The 17,357-nt window shown below is 57.1% G+C and overlaps 1 protein-coding gene across 2 annotated transcripts in view; it reads right to left on the reverse strand.

The window, feature by feature from the left end:
* Zfpm1 (zinc finger protein, FOG family member 1) overlaps positions 1–17,357 on the reverse strand; it is a 57,462-nt gene that overhangs the window by 39,528 nt on the left and 577 nt on the right. The window contains exon 1 of one of the 2 annotated variants that reach the window (XM_021631166.2): positions 16,625–17,001. The exons of the other annotated variant lie outside the window; for it this stretch is intronic. Within the exon in view, the coding sequence (XP_021486841.1) occupies positions 16,625–16,664 (40 nt within the window). The 5' untranslated portion in view covers positions 16,665–17,001. Of the gene's footprint in view, positions 1–16,624; positions 17,002–17,357 lie in introns of those variants that run through there. 2 annotated transcript variants of the gene reach the window in all.

Below are 17,357 nucleotides of genomic sequence, written 5' to 3' on the forward strand. Positions count from 1 at the left end.
GTGCAGTGGGGGCAGGGCTCTCACGGTAGAGTCCCCTTCACCTCCAGTCATGGCCCAAAGCTGTCCTGCCAGTGAGGGAAGGTCCAGGACCCTCAGCATACCCCCAGTTTACATGCTTTCCACATAGGGCGTCCGTCACCAGTGTCCAGACCTGTCCTTGAATGGCTGCTGACCTCTGCACTGCATCCCCTCAGCCTATTTAAGGACTCCTTTCCTTCAGAGTCCACACACCCAGTGAGGTGGTCTGTCTCTTCCTGGACTACCAGCTTGTCACAGTTGCACACGATAGATTCAGAGACCCTTGTGGTCCTCAAGGCTTAGCAGGTGCTCAGTGTGCCTGGGAAGGGTGAAGGGCCACCTGAAGGTCAGTGTTCATCTCAACCTTGACCTCAACCAACTTTGGATGCCACTGAGGAGGTGCTAAAGAGATAGCACCAGCGGTAGTTGAGATGAGGATGCTGTTGGAGGTACGCCATCATACAGAGCTGGGAGGGGGCACTGCCCACAACCAGGCTGCTAGAGAGCATTGCTTGCTCGCTTGAGCACACACTCTGCTTCAGCAAGGAGAGGCACGTCCGCTCTCCGGGGTTCCCAAAGATTGCAGTCAAGCTGGAGCTGCCATCCAGAGTCCACCATCTTTGAGTCTGTGACCTGGACACTGATACTGTTCGTTGTGTGAGTGGCACCGGGGTTGTACAGATATGGATTGGGACAGTAGACTTTGTTTCTCATCCAGTGTATCACAGAGGGTGCTCCCACAGATCACGGGGCGGGGAGCTCACTTCTCTTTCTGAGGAGTCTAAGTCCTATGACCGTCTATGTCTTGCCTGACTCTCTCTCCCCTGTTGTGGACTGACCTGCTGACTGTTTCTGTGCCTGGCTGTGAGCATCAGGAGAGCCTATTCCAGTTGGCATGGGCCTCAGGACACCCTGGAAGGTGATACTTACCTTCTTCCTCAGTCACTGGGCCGTCTCACAGAGGCACCAAGCAGGGGGTCTGACCGAGAGTCAAGACTCAACATCCTAGTAAACACGGGCCCAGACAGACCTCAGCATTCAAACCCTGAAAAGATCCTATCGAGATAGGATTCACACACAATAAAATACAGGCTTTTCCTGCTTCTTGGCTTTTAAAGGCATGGATCCTACTGGAAAAAAAAAAAAAAAAAAACGGGTGTGTGTGGGTGGCACGCAGCCCAAATAAAACGCAGAGCTCTGCGTGACACTGTCTCATGAAAAGAAACACACTCTGGTGACCTGAGGTCAAATTGGTTCCAAAACCTTTAAAAGGAATCTCTGAAAATCTCTGCCATCAATCAACTTCCCTTGCCTGTCTCCAGAGGGCCCAGGGCTTCACACAGCTGTGAACCTACCCAGGGCGTGGGCTGCCCAGTGCTCTCCCCTCCTGGAAAGTTGTTCCCCTCCTGTTCCCAACCTTCACAGAGAAGCCAGCTCTGTTAATGGACCGAAGGTGGCGGGTTCATATTATCCAATCCGTATTTGTACAAGCTCTATGCCACTCAATCAATGAACAGCTGTTGCTGTTGTGGCTAGTCCAAGTGTAGTCAGTGGCCCTCTGGAAGCCTCCAAGGACCTGAGCACCTCAGGCACGTGCTTCAAGTGTCTTCACACTGTACCAGTGACCAGAGACAGTGCCAGGGAACTCTGGCCCGGGCCTTGCGATGAGGAAGGGCTGCCAGAGCCCTGGGCTTTCTAACGCTAATGGCCTTGACTTGTACTAGCTCTCCAACTTAGTGCTACCCGGCTTTAAGTATGGGACATAGGCACAGAGTAAGAAGGTCTTGACCGGTGAATCCTGCCTTCTGCAGGCCTGGTTCAAGGTGATGAGAAGTAGGGAGGGCCTTGCCTAGAGTTACTGAGTAGGATTCAGACACAGGTCCATGAGGTTTTTGGAACTAAGGTCTTGCTGCTCTCCTTGTTGGGCCTTAGTTTAACCTCCCTAATCCCTCATCCTCCTTCTCAGCTCAGCTTCTGACCACCATTGGTCCAATCTCTGTTCCTGGAACCAGAGTCTGGGCTCTGCCAGCTGCTCCTGGCACAGTTGGAGTCAGGACACCCCTCTGTTCTGTGAGGGTGTCCCCTGCCCCCTCCTTCAGCTACGGCTCCTTCAGCCCAGATCCCTGCAGACACACGCACATTGCCCTCAACTGCTCCCTTGGGTCTGTCAGCACCTTACCAGCACCACGTGCAGGAATTTTGATTCCATAAACAGATGAGGAAACTGAGGCAGAAGGCAGCTATCCTAGCCACCACCTGGCCTAATGGCAGCTGCCTGCACTGCTATTCAGGGACATAAAGAATGGAGACCCAGCTGGGCTGCAAGGTCTGGGGACCTACATCTGACCTTCCAGGGCCCTGGTGAAGAGTGGATAGAGGGGCACTGGAGGCATCAGGAAGTTCCAGGAAGGGTCCCTCCCTGGCTGGGGACTGACTGTGCAGACGAGAGAGAGGGCATTTAGTCTGGGAAAGAGCAGAGATGTAGACCTCTGTACCTAGGAGGCCTGGCTCCATCCACAGGGGGTGTGGGAGTACTGGGGCTTCTCGAGGAAGTGGCATTTAAACTAAGAGACCACCTCAGGGAGGACACTCACAAATTGTATACAGAAAGACCTAGGGTGGGGAGCAGGCATAGAAAGTCCCAATTGAGCTTCCAGGGCTAAAGGCCTGGGAGGGAGCTGAGGTTTACTCGGGTTCAGTGAGCAGCACTACCATACCCCAAGCCTAAAGACACAGGACCTGTCAAGGGTGAGGTGTGTACTGGGCCCTTGCTCCCTGAGGTTTCAACAACTGCCTCTGTGAGCTCCCTCAGGATCTTCCTCTTGGCCTGAGCCTGGTTCCTCTCTCAGGACAGATCTAACCAGCAATCTGGTCCCCTATCCTGTCCCCAAGGACAGGGGCCTGGGTGGGGCAAGGCTGAGAGAAAAAGAGGCTAGGAGGAGGGAAGAGGGCTGGGGGCCTGAGAAAGCCCAGCCTGGCTGATAGAGAGAGATTGGTTTCAGCCGGAGCCTAGGGCCTGCCAAGTCCACATCCTATCTGCGGCCTGCGCTTACTCAACATTCATCACAGCTGAACTCGGAAACTTTATCAACGCTAAAGGTTGGCGCCATCTCTAGGCCCAGCCACTCCCGTCCCTCCCCTCGATGGGCCTGATAGCCACTGATAGATTACACAAGATTGTTTCACTCCGGGAACCCATGGCCTGTGCTTCTGGGGGAGGGGTGGCATGGGGGAGGACCCAGGATATCATAGAGGCTGGAGTTGTGTGTCCCAAGGATGGTCAGTGCACTGGGGGCCCTGTGCTAGGATGGGGTCTGGGGCTGTTGAGGCCATGTGCCAGGCAAGGGCGGCTGAGGCCACAGCTCAGGGCCTGGAGCAAAAGAGAAGGAAACAAAACAGTGGAGATGGGCGCTGAGGCCTGGAGTGATCCTTTCTCTAGATGGGTGATAAGAGCTGAGCGATGTGAGCAGGTTTCACTAATGGAGCCGTCGCTGCACGGCACGGGTCAGAGGGGTGGAGGCAGATGGCTGCTCGGGAGGGGGTGGTCCTGTGTGACAAGCCTTCTGCTCAGCACTCCTCCCCACCTGGAGCCCGCAGTGGCTGTGGCAGCCAGGCACAGCACAGTGCTCCCAGCACTTAGCCCAAACCCACCGTGGGTACTCCGTCCTCTGAGTGCCCGCTTACACCCGAGGCCCTGCGCTATGCGTCGTTCACATCCTCGCCATCAGTGCCCCAGTCATGGCTCCTACCCTCTCTATCAGAGCGCTTGGTCAGTCCCTCAGGGCTCCTCAGGCTCCTCTGTCTGTGGTGATGCCAGCTTCTCAGACTGACCTGACCCCTAGTTCCTTTCCTCCTTCCTTTTCCTCTAGAGACAGGCAAGGCTGATCCAGAAACCAAGCAGGTAGCTTTTATCCAGTAATATGCGCTCTGTGCTTTTGGGGGAGGGCAGAGCTGCCCAAGGGAGTGTGCTTTTGGGGGAGGGCAGAGCTGCCCAAGGGAGCCAGAGGCCCTTTGGCAGAGACTGGAAGGCTGCCTGGAAGGCCTTGTGATGGGAGTATAGGCATGTGCTTCTTCTGACCCTCACACACAGTTTATAAAAACAGGCGACAGAGACCCAGAGTGTGGTGGCCAGGACTGAGGTCATGACATCATGAAGTCACTCCTGACCCTTCTTCACCCTTACATCTCAGTCCAAGCTCTCCAGTGGACCTTGTCCCACCATTATTTTGCACTTACACATAAAAAACAACCAACCAACCAACCAACCAACAACAAAAAACACCCATAACTGTGGTTGTCGGATCAGAGGCTCGATGGTGCTGTGGGAGTCAACTCCCCCCCTCCCCCGCTGTGACTATGGCTCCAATTCTGCCGTGCAGTACATTGAGTGGAAAGGATGGAGGCAGAGCAGATTCCCATCTCCACAGGCATAAGAACAGGTATGGAATGGGCAACTCTAGAATGGCCCCATGACGTGGGTGGGGAAACTGAGGCCTGGCGCAGGGTAGGGGTCCAGAAACCATCCTGGCAGTGGAGGGACTGGGTTCCTTTCCCGTTTTTTTCTTTTTTTTTTTTTTACTGATTAGGAAACTGAGATGTAACAAATGGGGAGCCCTGGCCTGGCCAGAGCCTGGGGCCACAGGGGTCTGACCAGCAAGTGAATCAGGGGGGATGAGGAGGAGATGGGGACAACATGGGTAGGGATGGAGGGAGGGAGGAGAGCCGCCCCCCCTTTGCTGTCTGTTCCCGCTTCATTTCTCACCTCCCCGTTCTCATTTGGCACGGGAGGTGACTGCACTGTTTGTGGAATGCCCAGGTCCTGGCGTCTGAGGGCGTGAGGTTAGAAGAGGTTACTCAAAGGCCGGCCTGTCCAAGGCAAACACAAGGTTTCTGAAGAAGGTTCAGAAGCCTGGGAGGACTTCCACTCTGTGGGTCTAGGATGGACAGGTATACACTCGCAATTCAAGGTAAGGCCACGCCCTCTCCCTGGAACTTTAGCCAATCCCCGAGCCTCCAGTCTTCTCATTTGCACACTCTATTTTCATTGGCTGCTAGCAGGGGGCGGGGGCTCAGCGGGGCTGCTCTTGGGAACCCAGGAAGTTGTTAAGACAATGGAAAGGGCTTTGGAGTTTTCAGGGGAGGCAAAGATGGGACTGGACCTTGGGGATGTTCTAGGAAGTTTTAGATGTGTGACCCGAGGAAGATTCAGGCAGAAAGGAACTTTGTGGGGAAAGCTGGTCTCACCCAGGCCCTACTAAACCTATCCTAGAAACTTAAATCCATCCTGGGTGCCTCAGAGGGAAGATACTGACCCAAGGTCACACAGCTGTGGGAACCTCCCCCATCCCTAGGCAACCCCTCCTGGACAAGTCCATCTCAGCTGCCATGTCTCAGAATGGGCCATTTGGGTTTTCCTTTTACAGAATGATGAGGGTAAGGAACCTCAACTTTCCCTTTAGATTTCGGGGCCATCTTTCCTGGCAGCCCTGAGTTGGGCCATGGGCTTGGCAATATGTGTAAGTCTGCAACGCTTTTGTTCCTGGCATTTGGAGGGGTGAGATAAGGGGAAAGAACCGCGAGTGAGCAGGCAGATAGATGGGGCGATAGCGGCTCCTCCACGCATGGCGCCTATCGCTCTTTTTATCAAGGTTCCCTTTCTTTCTTCTTTTTGTTGGGGGCCTGGGAGGGCGGAACACACCCACCCCGTTCCCTCCCACACCCGTGGAGCTTAAGGAGGAGGCCTCTCTCTTTTTCAGGCACCAGGCAGAAAGGCAGACACAGGCCTTGAGAAGAACCTGGGGGGAGAGGGTGTCCCACCTATCTGCCAGGATCCCAGGGTTCCCAAGGTCTGTCTCATCAGCTCCTCACAAGGACCCCCAAGGACACTCACCGCCTTGTTTTATGTGTGAGGTAGCCAGGCCCAGTGAAGTGAAGTGCCTGGACCAAGGTCACACAGCCAGGGCAGATGGAGCTGAGAGCCTAGCAGTGCCTCTCTGGCGGCCAGCAGTATGGTTAGGAACTGGTGGGCGCAGCTGTGGGTAGCAGACCGATGGGATAGCCAGAGAATATGGATAGAGGTTCTGAGGAGCAGGTCCAAGACTGTAGGGCAATCTTAGCATCCATAGCCCTGTTTTACAGATATGGAAACTGAGGTTCAGAACAGGGAGCTGCCTGAAGGGTGATGGGCAGGCTGGACCCTAACCATCCCCCAGTCCCTGGGCTGGGTGGTTCAGTGTGTGTGAATCCTGTGACACTCCAGGTATGATATTCTAGTGATTAATGAGGGGAGGATAATGACCCAGGGTGACAAAGACAAGCCTAGAATTATGCAGGTGGCAGTGGTCAGAAACCCTGAACCTGACACCTGAGTGGGATACCCTCAGCACTGGGACTAGAGGTACATACTCCCATGCCTGGCTCTTTTATATGGGGGCCCAGTGAGCTGAACTCAGGTCCTTACACTTGTATGGAGAGCACATTACCGACCAAGTTGTCTCTCCAGCCCCTCGAGCCAACTTTCTCACTGAAGGAGCCTATTTTGTGGGAGCAAATGAAATGGTTACAGTAAGCAAGAGTAAAGACACACCATTTTAGCCAAGCATGGTGGTGCTCGGGAGGCAGAGACAGGAGGGTCCCTGAATCCAAGGCCAGCCAGATCAGTTCTAAATTGATCCAGAGACAGAGCTGGGTAATCCTGAACATTTGCCTTCTCTGTGCCCATGCCTCCTTCCCTTTGAAGTGGAGGGACCAGGCCCCTTTACAGAGGTGTGTGTGTGTCTGCAAATACCCCCAAACCTCCAGGTAGATGGAGACTCAGATCTGGACAGAGCCCCTGGTCAGGGTGCCCTGCCACTCCCATGCTGTGTGACCTTGAGTCATTAGAAGAGAAGTGAGGGATAATGGGAGAACTCAGTGCCATAGGCAGGATAAGCCCAAGGGTGCATACACAACTCAGGTGAGATGGCTATCCTCAGTGTGGCCATCACTGGAATCATTATATCTGGGGAGACCCAGGGCCACACAGGAAAGTCCCTGCCCTCCTCAGGCCTTCCCCTTTCTGGGACTCCAGAGTTTCGGTTCTCGGGAATGATTTTACATACACAGGATAGGGAAAAATGCTGAGTGACCCCACTGGGCCCAGCAGGGCTTGTGCGGCGCTCTCTTTCAGTGGGGCTAGCTTGGCCTGGCTACCACCCCAAGTGGTGTCTAAGGCCGACAGACTTTGGTTTCTGTTCTCACACAGCAGGTGCCTCACTCCCCCATGGCTGCCTCACCTGTCCCTCAGCAGGAGGATTAGCCTGGCGCAGCCCTAATCTTGGCGCATCACACCATCAGCGAGGATCTCGGATCAGCTGAAGGAGGCAGCTTTATCCAGACAAGCTCGCAATGGCACCTGAGTCCCATCTGGGTGCTGCCTGTCACAAGTGGCAGCTGGGCCGAGCTGGGAGGCACGATGGCTGGGGACAGGCCTGGAGCTCATTGGGCTTCTGAGTGCTGTGGGGCCCTCACAGCTGGTGGGCATGGCTGTGCATGGGCACACTGATACTTACTGAGCCACCTATGGTCTAAACAGGCATGGCAGGGTAGCAGGGCACACAGGCTAAGCTGCCTGGCGAGGTTGCAGAGGCACCGTGTCTGCTGCTCAAACAAGGCCATGTTGGATCTGTCCAAAGATGTGTGTGTGCTGGGCGGACAGCTACCAGTCCTGCAGGCTGGGCCCTATGGTCTGGGAGTCTCTGGATCAGAATCTGCTCTGAGTGGAGCCTGCTGGGCCTAACTGGGTCTGGCCCCAGTTTCAGTGACATTTGGTGGCTACCAGCTTGGGCTAGAGGCTGGGAGGGCCATCTCCTGAGAGTCGGCCAAGGGCTCCCCTCTAGGGCCCCCTTCTTTCCACCCTCCTCCCTACCTTCCTTTTCAAAAACATAATTTATCTGTGTATTATCAAGAAATCCAGACACTTTAATCAGCGAGCTATGAAGTCAGAATTTCCATTCTTATCTGCGGGAGGAGTGGAAGGAGAGGAGATAGCGCGGCTCGCTGGTGGGGAATGTTAATGGGCGGGAGCCCAGGCCGCTGGCCACCGAGACGTGGGTATCTCCTCCATTATCGAGCCATATCTTGCCAACCATCTCAGTGCAGTAATGGGGCCAGTTCAACTTTCCGAGTTATCTCAGGAGCTGAAACCTGCGCCGGAGGAGGCCGGGACCGGAGACAGTACAAGGGAGGACCAGGTTGCGGCTGCTTCAGGAGAGGGCTGGCTGGCCAACTAGGTGAAGGCCTGGTGCCCATGGACTGTCCAGGCTGCCTGTCCAGTGTTGGGATGTCCCTGTCCTTGTGCAGCTGTACTTGGTCAAGCTGCGTGTGGGACTCAGTAGGGAGACCGAAGCAGGAGGTGCTGCGGTGGACTGGGATGTGGGACGGAAAACCTCATAAAGGCAGTAGAGGAGTGAAACCCAGCTCGTCTGCTGCAGCTCTGATCTTTACTAAAACCTTGGCCCAAAGTCACACATAGTGGAGAGCAGTGTTGAGACCAGAGCTGGCTGTGGTTTAGACCGGCTTGAGAGCCTCAGACTCTGGGCTTGAAAATGGGTGTGGCTGTCCCCCACCCCCGCTGCCCCGGCAACCAGTGGCCACTGCTCTTTCCCTCACCAAACATCCACATGGCGGCTCTCCCACGGATCTGATCTTTGAAAGTTCTAAGCCTTGGTCTGCTCAGACTGGTGGGACCCAGACACAAAGCTGGGCTGGAATGCAGTCAGTGTGTGCTTGCAAGGATACCCGGAAGCTGAGCTGAGCGTGGGGAGACTGGGTGAGGTGCCCAGGGCTTTGAACCTCAGCTTTCCTTCCCATCACAAATCTCTGTGTGCCAGAAGCCGGATGGGTGTTAGAGAGGTAGCTGCAGGCCTTGACCCTCACTGGGGGCCTGTCCAGCAAGGTAGGGATAAATATCTTGTCCCTGAACATCAATGAAGTTCTGCAGGAAGGAACCAAGACCCTTAGCCCGGGCCCCTTCCTCCTAGGATGAGAAAATAGGCAGCTGAGGCAGGTGTAAGCCTAGGGGCAGATGGGAAAGCTATAGGACTCGAAGTCAGATGTCAAGAGGAACTGGCAAGCTGTCTCAGGGGACAAAGAATTGCAGATACCCGAAAGCTGGCCATCAGCGACAGGGGGAGAGGACAGTGGCCCCTTTCCTTCCTCATTGGCTCTAGAGTCCATGTCTCCTCTGCAGTTCTCTTTAATCCTTGCTTCCCACCAGGTAGGCATCACAGTGCCATATGTAGCAGGGAAACAGAGGCTCAGAAGGTTGGGACTTGCATAAGGGCCCAAGAGGCCCTACAGTGCACCCACCCTACAGTGGGAGCAGACAGGGCTGCACATACCATCCCAGGCAGGCTCTGTCATCATGCATGGCTGTGACACCCTGGGGCAGCCTCTCCGATATTCCACGTCTTGTGGGAGAAATAAAGAGAAAAAAGATAACCGATCCTCTATTTCTTCTGTGTGAAGGGGAGGACCCCAACCCAAGGAAGTCCCTAGAGAGATGCATAGGGATGGTGACACGGCCAGGGGCTATGGCAGTCCTTGCTCAGGACATGGACCAGCCTATGCCTCACTGCACTCCACACTCACTCCACACCACCACTCACTCCACAGATGGAAGAGCTGAGGCTTAGAGGTCACAGTGAGTTGGAGCAGGTAAGGGGCAAGGGGTACTTGAGGTGTGTGCATGGGAAGAGTGGCCGCTGAGGGAGAGAGGGAGAGGTCAGCTTGCAGACAGGCTCCAGAGACATGCCAGATGGGGCTAAGCCTGTGGGCTATAGGCTGCTCAGGAGCTCTCCACCCTGGCCACAGACCCAGCTTCTGTGATAGTTGGCCTCAGAGTGCCTTGATGTTCTCATCCAGAACAGGGCCGGGAAAAGGCCACGAGGCTTCTGCATATGCCAGCACCGAAAGTCAGCAGGTGCCCAGCTGGTAACAAGTCATCTGGCACTTCAGTGTTTACCTCTAAGCTCCTCCTATGGCTCTAACAAGGAGGTGCTCTTCTTATGTAGAAAGTGAGGTGGGAGGGGCCCTTCCACACAGGTCTCCTGAGAAGCCAGGCTGACCCCTGGTCTGTGGGGGACCCCTCTGTGGCTGTGAGGGCTAGCTTGTAGTCCAGAGTCCACAGGCGATGGGAGTCCCATCATCAAGGGTCCTTTGGTTGAGTCTACTCTGAATGGCGAGTGATCCTTAAGAAGCTATTGTATACCACTCCCACCTAGGTGGGGAACACCACTGGGCAGGGCAGGACCTGCTGTCCCACTCCATAGGTGAGAGAACTGGGCTGCTGGGCACCAGGATGTCAGACTGAGGCCCCTGGGAAGAAGCTGAGGCTGGGAGCTGAGTGTCTTAAAGTTAGGGCCATAGAGTAAGGATGAACAGCTGGAATGGGAAGGCAGGGGAGACAGGCCTCTTAGAAACAGCCCTCAAGGCTGACATGGGGACAGCCCTAGCCAGCACTGCTGGCATCACCAGACTCCAGTGTGGGGCTGCTTCTGTTTGCCCAGGCTCTCAGCAGGCCCTGTGGTTTGCTGGGTCCTGGTCAGGGCCTTGACAACCTTATGTGAAGTTGGACGGGGGCATTTTCCTGTTAGGCCAAGTGACCTTGGCAAGCTTCATTACTGTGGGGATCACCACTCTCACATGTGTCGTTAGTGGGAGAGCCAGTCCATAGGTAAGAGCTTAGTTTCCTGTTACAAATGTGTACACGACCCTCACTGGGGTAGAGGCGGCCCACTGAGGGCCTGTGCTCCAGCTGAGACATGGAGGGCTCTGTTCAGGCAACGCTACATGTCATGGACAGCAACGTGACCTTCCCATGTTGGTGGCCCCAAACCCAGCCCCATTATGCCCAAGCTTTCTCTCCCTCACCAGACTACAGTTCTTCCATTAGAACAGGCACTAACCTGGGAGATCCAAGGGATTCCACTTGGCTGCCTAGATCTTGCCCACTACAGAGCAGAAGGGAGAAGAGGACAGAGGTGCGTGAAGGAAGATCACAGAAGGCTCCTCTCTTGTCCTCTCTGACAAGGGATCATAGGTCACAGAAGGCAAGCAACACACCAAGGCTGCACAGTCCAGGGGCTCCCTTAGCAAGCCTGTGTGAACACGCAGGAGGCCAGGGCTGGCCAGCAATGACATCATACCAGGACCTCACATCTACCCCACATCTGTGGGCCAAAGGCAGACCCTGTGTGTGATGTGCTGAGATCTCATGGAAAGAGCTTGGGAACAAGGATATCCCATCCCGGATAAGCTGGAAACCTCAGACCTGACCTGAAGGAAGGAAGGAAGGCGAGAAAAGGAAAGGAAGGGGGCAGTAGGGGAGGGGCTACAGCTGCTTTTGGAGACAGGCACTGTTACCCCACATTGTGGGTGGGAAAGCAAGGTTCATAACCTGCTCTCATAACAGGCCTTTCCCACGGCCCTGTGGGCAAGAAGAGGCAGAACTCCCCAGCATGTATATGGCTCAGGTGGGCCCAAGGGGTGGGGCATGACTGAGTCAGACTACTCCTCTGAAGCCTGAGGAGCTGAGTGGCAGCCGAGTGTCCCAGAGTATGAGGGACAACAGGGCCTCAGAGCAGCCCTGAAAAGCACCGAGGCTGATGATGCCTGAACGGAGCTTTCCATGTCTACTGGGCTGCCTCTACCATTGAAGCCCCCCCACCACTTGTAACCTATAGGCAGTGGAGCTCTTACCTATTGCCTGGTTCCCCCACTAATGGCACATGGTGAGCATGTGAGCCACACAGGAATGGGGCTTGCCAAAGACACGTGGCTTGACAGATGGGAGGGGCGAGATGTGTATGACATTATTCCTGAAGGTGCTGCTGTCTCCCACTCTGCCACACCTCCACCAGAAGAGGTCTGCAAGGCAATGTGTGGCTGTGGCCTCAGTTTCCCCATCTGTGAAATGGGAACAGGGACCCTAAGTACCTCCAGGTGACCTCCAGGGGACGGTGGGCAGGTGGGCTGGAGCCAGCCCAGGCCTGAGTATAACCAGGCAGCTCCATGTGGGCTGGGTCCATGGGTTTTGTGATACCAATCGGGAGGCAACAGCTGCCTCCGTGAGGCCTGTCGATGGCAGATAGGCCGGCCTGGAGTATTATTCACGAGCCGTCAAGCCCCGGGACCGTCTGGTTGGCATAGAAACAGGAGATAAGGGGCACAATTAATGGCATCACATTCCTCCTCCTTTCTCCCCAACTGACCCACTTAAATCGGTGCCATACTGGGTTCCTTTGACCTCCGGGGAGGGGCCTGGACCAGTGGGACTGGGTCCCAGGCTCAGGCCAGGGTAGGGCTGGGTGAGGCTTTCCCAGGGGCTGTCCTTGAGTTGAAGCATTTCAGAGATGAGCACTAGGATGGCAAGAGCAGCTTGGAAAGGACCACAGAGGCCTCCATCCTCCCACAGGTCCACTGTACAGATGTGAAAATTGAGGACTAGGACTGGGAGCAGGCAGAAGCCAGAGGGTAGTGAGACGCCTTGATGGGCTTCCTGGTCCCAACAGCAAGGGGCAGCACCCGTTTTATACTTCCAACTCTGGCTTCACTACTTTCTGGGACACAAAGTTGATTTTTTTTTTTTTTTTTTAGCACTTATTTCCCTGGAGCTACAACAATGTGAGCATGGGACCTGTATTGGTCCATTCAGGGAGGGCACAGAGTAAGTACTTGGTTGTCATCCATGACCAGTGATGCTGCGGCCTTTGCCCGGGCTGTCCATCTATTGTCCTCTCAGGCTCCAGGAAGGTAGGAAAGCCACTGGCAGGTGGGATCAGAAGGCCCAACAAGCACTGGAGACTCTTATGCGGGCTCCAGAGAGTCAAGAAAGGGTTGACCACAGAGCGCCTCCTGCCTTGGGCCCCTCTGCGTAGGCTCCATGCTTGCCCTCTAGTACTCTGGAGGACCACAACATCAAGAACCAGGCCAGTGCTAATGACCAGGGCTTGGGGCAGCAGGGTCACGGCTGGAGGGGGCAGCTTTTAGTCCCTTGCTTACACACTGACAAAGGGAAGGTGAGGAAGCAGAATAATCTCCAGGAGGTGCCAGGGGCCACCAAAGCCCTTGGGGACCTCACCCCAGGCGTCTCTTATACTTACAAAGGGGCATGGGGACTGCTCTGTGTAAACTGTCCCTTCTATGTCCATACAATGTGGCTAAAACCACCTAGCTGCTATTGGGGCTTCACCCTGGCTCTCTTGGGAATGGGGCTGTCCCCTGCTGCGGCACCACCAGCCCTGTGGGTGGGTGTGAGGTGTTAGAGGGAACCGGTAGATGGCTTCTGAGTGTGGAGTAAATTAGTCATCCTGTGGCTACCAACAATTTGCTTAACTGAACTGTAAGAATGTGTGAAAACACCTCCTCAGAGACAGGGCGGTTGCACCAGGTGGGAAGGTCCTAGACTCCTCCTCCAATGCTTATCTCGGTTTACCTTATTTCAAAGAGGGAAACTGAGGCCAGCCCCGCATGGCTGACTATCTTGTCTTTCTGCTCTTCACATCACATTCCCAACAGCCCGATTTCCCAAAGTAGAAAACTGAGGCCAGGTTACTATCAATGGAAGTGCAACCATGGCTGGCTCTTCTTGACAGTCTAGAAGACAGCTGCTGAGAAGTGACCCCCGACTCTTGCCTCTGCTTTCTGTTCCTTTGCTCATATTGTGGATACAGCTGAGCCAGTGCTTGCCTAGAGCAGGTGCTCACTAAATACAGAACTGCATACAGCAGGAGCACAATAAACACTCCACTGCACACAGCACACAATAAGCTCTCAATAACCACTTGTCTGCTCAGGCAGATCTATTCCGATGTGTACCTACTGGGCTTCCCAAAAGCAGCCAGGTTGGTGGAAACCACCTCGAGTTTTTCTTCAATAAAACTCCACACAGGTCATACCTAAGACTTGCCAGGAACCAAGAGCAACCCAGCCTGATTCAGGGGAAAGCACCCTTAGCAGGTGACAAACTGCCTCTGGCCTCTGAATGCCACCTAATTGGAATTAGGGGCGGGTGTCCTCTCTCTCTCCCTTCTCTCAGGCAGCACGAAGTCAGTTTTCTTTCATTTTGATGGACTGTACCACTGGCCGCAGGGGGAAGATCAACTTCTTGCCAATTAAGTGTGTTTGGGGAAAGTGTCCCAGATGGACGCCCCAGGTTGTTCCCTCATTTGCTGCTCAGGCCCCCTGCTGCCGCCGGACGCCCCCACACTGCTGTTGCCTTGAACCTGGCGGGGCCTGGTGGCCGTAGATAAGGCCTCTTATCACTCTTGGCAATCGCCATTGGGCGGACTGGCCCACGCTTCGGCCCCCACTTATCAGAACTTACATCGACTGGGCAAGAGGAAAGCTGGCGAGCCGGGGCACCGGGGGTCCCGAGCTACACCCTGCCCCTCGCTCCCTCCAGGGGCCTGGCCTATCGGGTTAGCCATCTGGCCGGCTAAGGCCTCGCTCCTGCCTCGCCCTCCCCCCCTCCTACGTTTGAAGTTAATAAATGGAAGCGCTATCGCGGCTGCCATCGGTTGCAAGCCTTATCAGCACGGCACATCTATCTTTGCGCAGAACAAAAGGCGCACAGAGGCGCGGGCAGCTGCAACCCGGCTTCGGTGGGGGCGTGGAGGGCGTCGGCCCCTAGAGCTCAGCCCGCCTCCCCTCCGTACCCTGAGACCCGCCACAGGTGAGGCCAGGGCAGCAGCAGCACAGCTGTGAGGGCCTCACGCACGGCCTTGGGCAGGGAGCGGGCGGGCAGGCGCCTCAGCTTGGTGATAATCAGCGTTCGCATCTTAACGCGTTTCGATCTGCTAGGGGAGGAGGAGCCCAGGCCACGAGTTGCACTGAGGGCTCAGGGCCCCGCCCCCCCACCCACCCCGGCCTCTTTTCCTCTGCTTAAGTCATGGGGCACTGTGAGGGGGTCGCAGGGGCTTTCTTGCACAGTCCGGGTCCCGGTTCTCAGAGTGCGGGGTTTTGCTGACCCAAGTGGGTTGGGCTCTGCTGGGCTCCGGCGGGCTTATCAGCGCTGGCGATCGGTTCCCAACCTGAGATCTCCCTGCCCTTAGCTATCTGCATTTCTCATCAAGCTGAAACACACACACACGCTCACGCACACACACATACACGCGAGAACAGAGCCCGGCAGAGGCGCACAGGGGAGGAGGGGAAAAAGAAACCAGAGAACCAGCACAGATCGGGACCTGTGGGTGGCTTTAATACCTGAGTTGACATGATAGAAGGAGACTTTCGGAAAACAGGTCCGGCTCGCATTTGGAGAGTCGGGTTACTAGAACCCAGATTCCTGCCTGCGTGCCCCTCTCCCGAGACCTCAGTGGTAGGAACACACTTACAAGCGAAAATGCACATTGGGTCTGGTGGCAGCGTCGTGTGGGCAGTGGAGGCAGCTCAGGCGTCTGCAGCTGGGAAGCCGGATGCGCGCCCCCCCCTCCCCGCTCCCGTTCACCTCGTGGGCAGCCCAGATGACCTGTCTCTCCCGCCAGGGGGAAGCTCCAGGGAGGAAGCCCCGCGCCCTGCCGGGAGAGGCGCGAAGTTATTATCGGTGTGGCGTGGGGAGGAGCTCTTCCTGTGTGCTTGCTCGCTTCTTGTGCGGCCAAGCGGCCCCGCAACCTGGTGGCCCAGAGGGCACAAGGGGCTCTTATTGTGGGGGCATGGGTGATGTAGGAGTGCAGGGCCTATCCTGCTAGGAAAAGTGCCCACGGGAGGACCTGCGAGAAACTTCGACGCACACAGACAGGAACGACACTTGAGTCCCTGAGGTCTCTCGCTGGTTCAGAATAACCCCTCGGATGCGGGATTGGCAGAAGTGGTGCCCGCAGGCACACAAGGGTTCCATTTGCCCGCGTAGCGTTGTTAGGGGCAGTTAGTGGGCCGGACCTCCACATGTCTCCAAGCAGGCAGAGATGGGATCGAAAACTCCAGAGCCCGGGCGGATAAAGAGGGTTTGGTCAGCCAGTGCTGAGCGCCTGGGCTGCAGCAGCCGCCGCTACCAATCCCCGCAGCCACGCCGCTCTGCAGCCAAGGCGCTGCGGTGGGCACCGGCCGGTCCCCGCAGCCCTAGTTCCACTCACTCCCAGGTCTTTCTCCTTCTGCCTCTAGATACAAAGCCTGGGAGAGTCAAGCGCGCCAGATAAGATCACAATTTCAGCCCGTCCCGACAGAGCGATCTTATCAGGATGGGACTTGCAGAATGGAATATTTTAAACTTTATCTGAGCCCAGATCGGGGCCGCCCTATCGCCGCACCATCTCGGAGATGCGGGGGGAGGTGCAGGCCGCGAGGTGGCCGGGCTCTGCCGGAGCCGCGCCCCCAGCCACTCTCCTTCCGGCTCTCGGGACCCGCCACCCTGTCCGGGGCCCGGACCCCCTGGGTGCCCAGGCCGAGACGCGGGGGCCCTGCCCGCCGGCAGATTAGATTACCGCGCGCTTGGCACTCGGCGCGGGGGGCGCGGCGCGGGGTGAAGGTCGCGGGCGCCGTGGGGCCGGTCGGCCGCCTCGGGACGGCGCAGGGCGGCCGGCGCGAGCGGGGGTCCGGCGGGCACCGCGGGCAAAGTTTGACTCACGCTTGATCTGCCGGGGATTGCTCTGTTTCCTCCTGGACATGTCTCCGGCGCCGCGCGCCCTCGCGGCGGCCGCCTCTAGCCCCTGGCGGGCGGCGGCGGGCGGCAGGGGCGCGGCGGGGCGGCGGGGCGGTTCATGCCCCCGGCCGGTGGACTCCACGGCTGCCTCGGCCCGCGCCCCCAGCCCGCCGCGCCGCGCGTGGGCCGCCGGCGCCGCCGCGGAGGCCCGAGGCCACGGCCCTGCGCTCGGGCGCACGGACTGCCCGGCGGGCGGCGGGCTGGTGGCGGCTCCTCTGCTCCGGCGCAGACGCCGCCGCCGCCGCTCAGCTTTTCTCAATGGAACCTGCGAGCCGCGAGCGATCCGGCGGCCGCCGCCAGGGCGCTCCCGGCAGGCTGGCCAGGCGGGCGGGGCCTCCGCGTAGCTGGCTGCGGCCCCGCCTCTCGCCCCTCCCCGCCCGTCCTCCGCGGTCGCGCCTTCCCTCCCCGCTGGCGCCGCCCCCAGACCGTCCTCCCCGCTGGCCCCGCCCCGAAGCGTCGCTCAGCTCTTCTCTGCCCGCCGCGGCTTCCGCGTACTCGCCCAGCCTCTGCCCGGCCTTCTTTCCCTGCGCGGGCTCCACCCCTCGCCGTCCGCCCCGCCCCTCAGTCGATTCTCCTCACATTGACCCCGCCCCTCAGCTCCTTCTCCTCACACTGACCCCGCCCCTCAGCCTCCTCCTCACACTGACTCCACTTCTGA

The sequence above is a fragment of the Meriones unguiculatus genome, chromosome 10 (genome assembly GCF_030254825.1).
Source record: "Meriones unguiculatus strain TT.TT164.6M chromosome 10, Bangor_MerUng_6.1, whole genome shotgun sequence".
Classification (NCBI taxonomy): Eukaryota; Metazoa; Chordata; class Mammalia; order Rodentia; family Muridae; genus Meriones; species Meriones unguiculatus.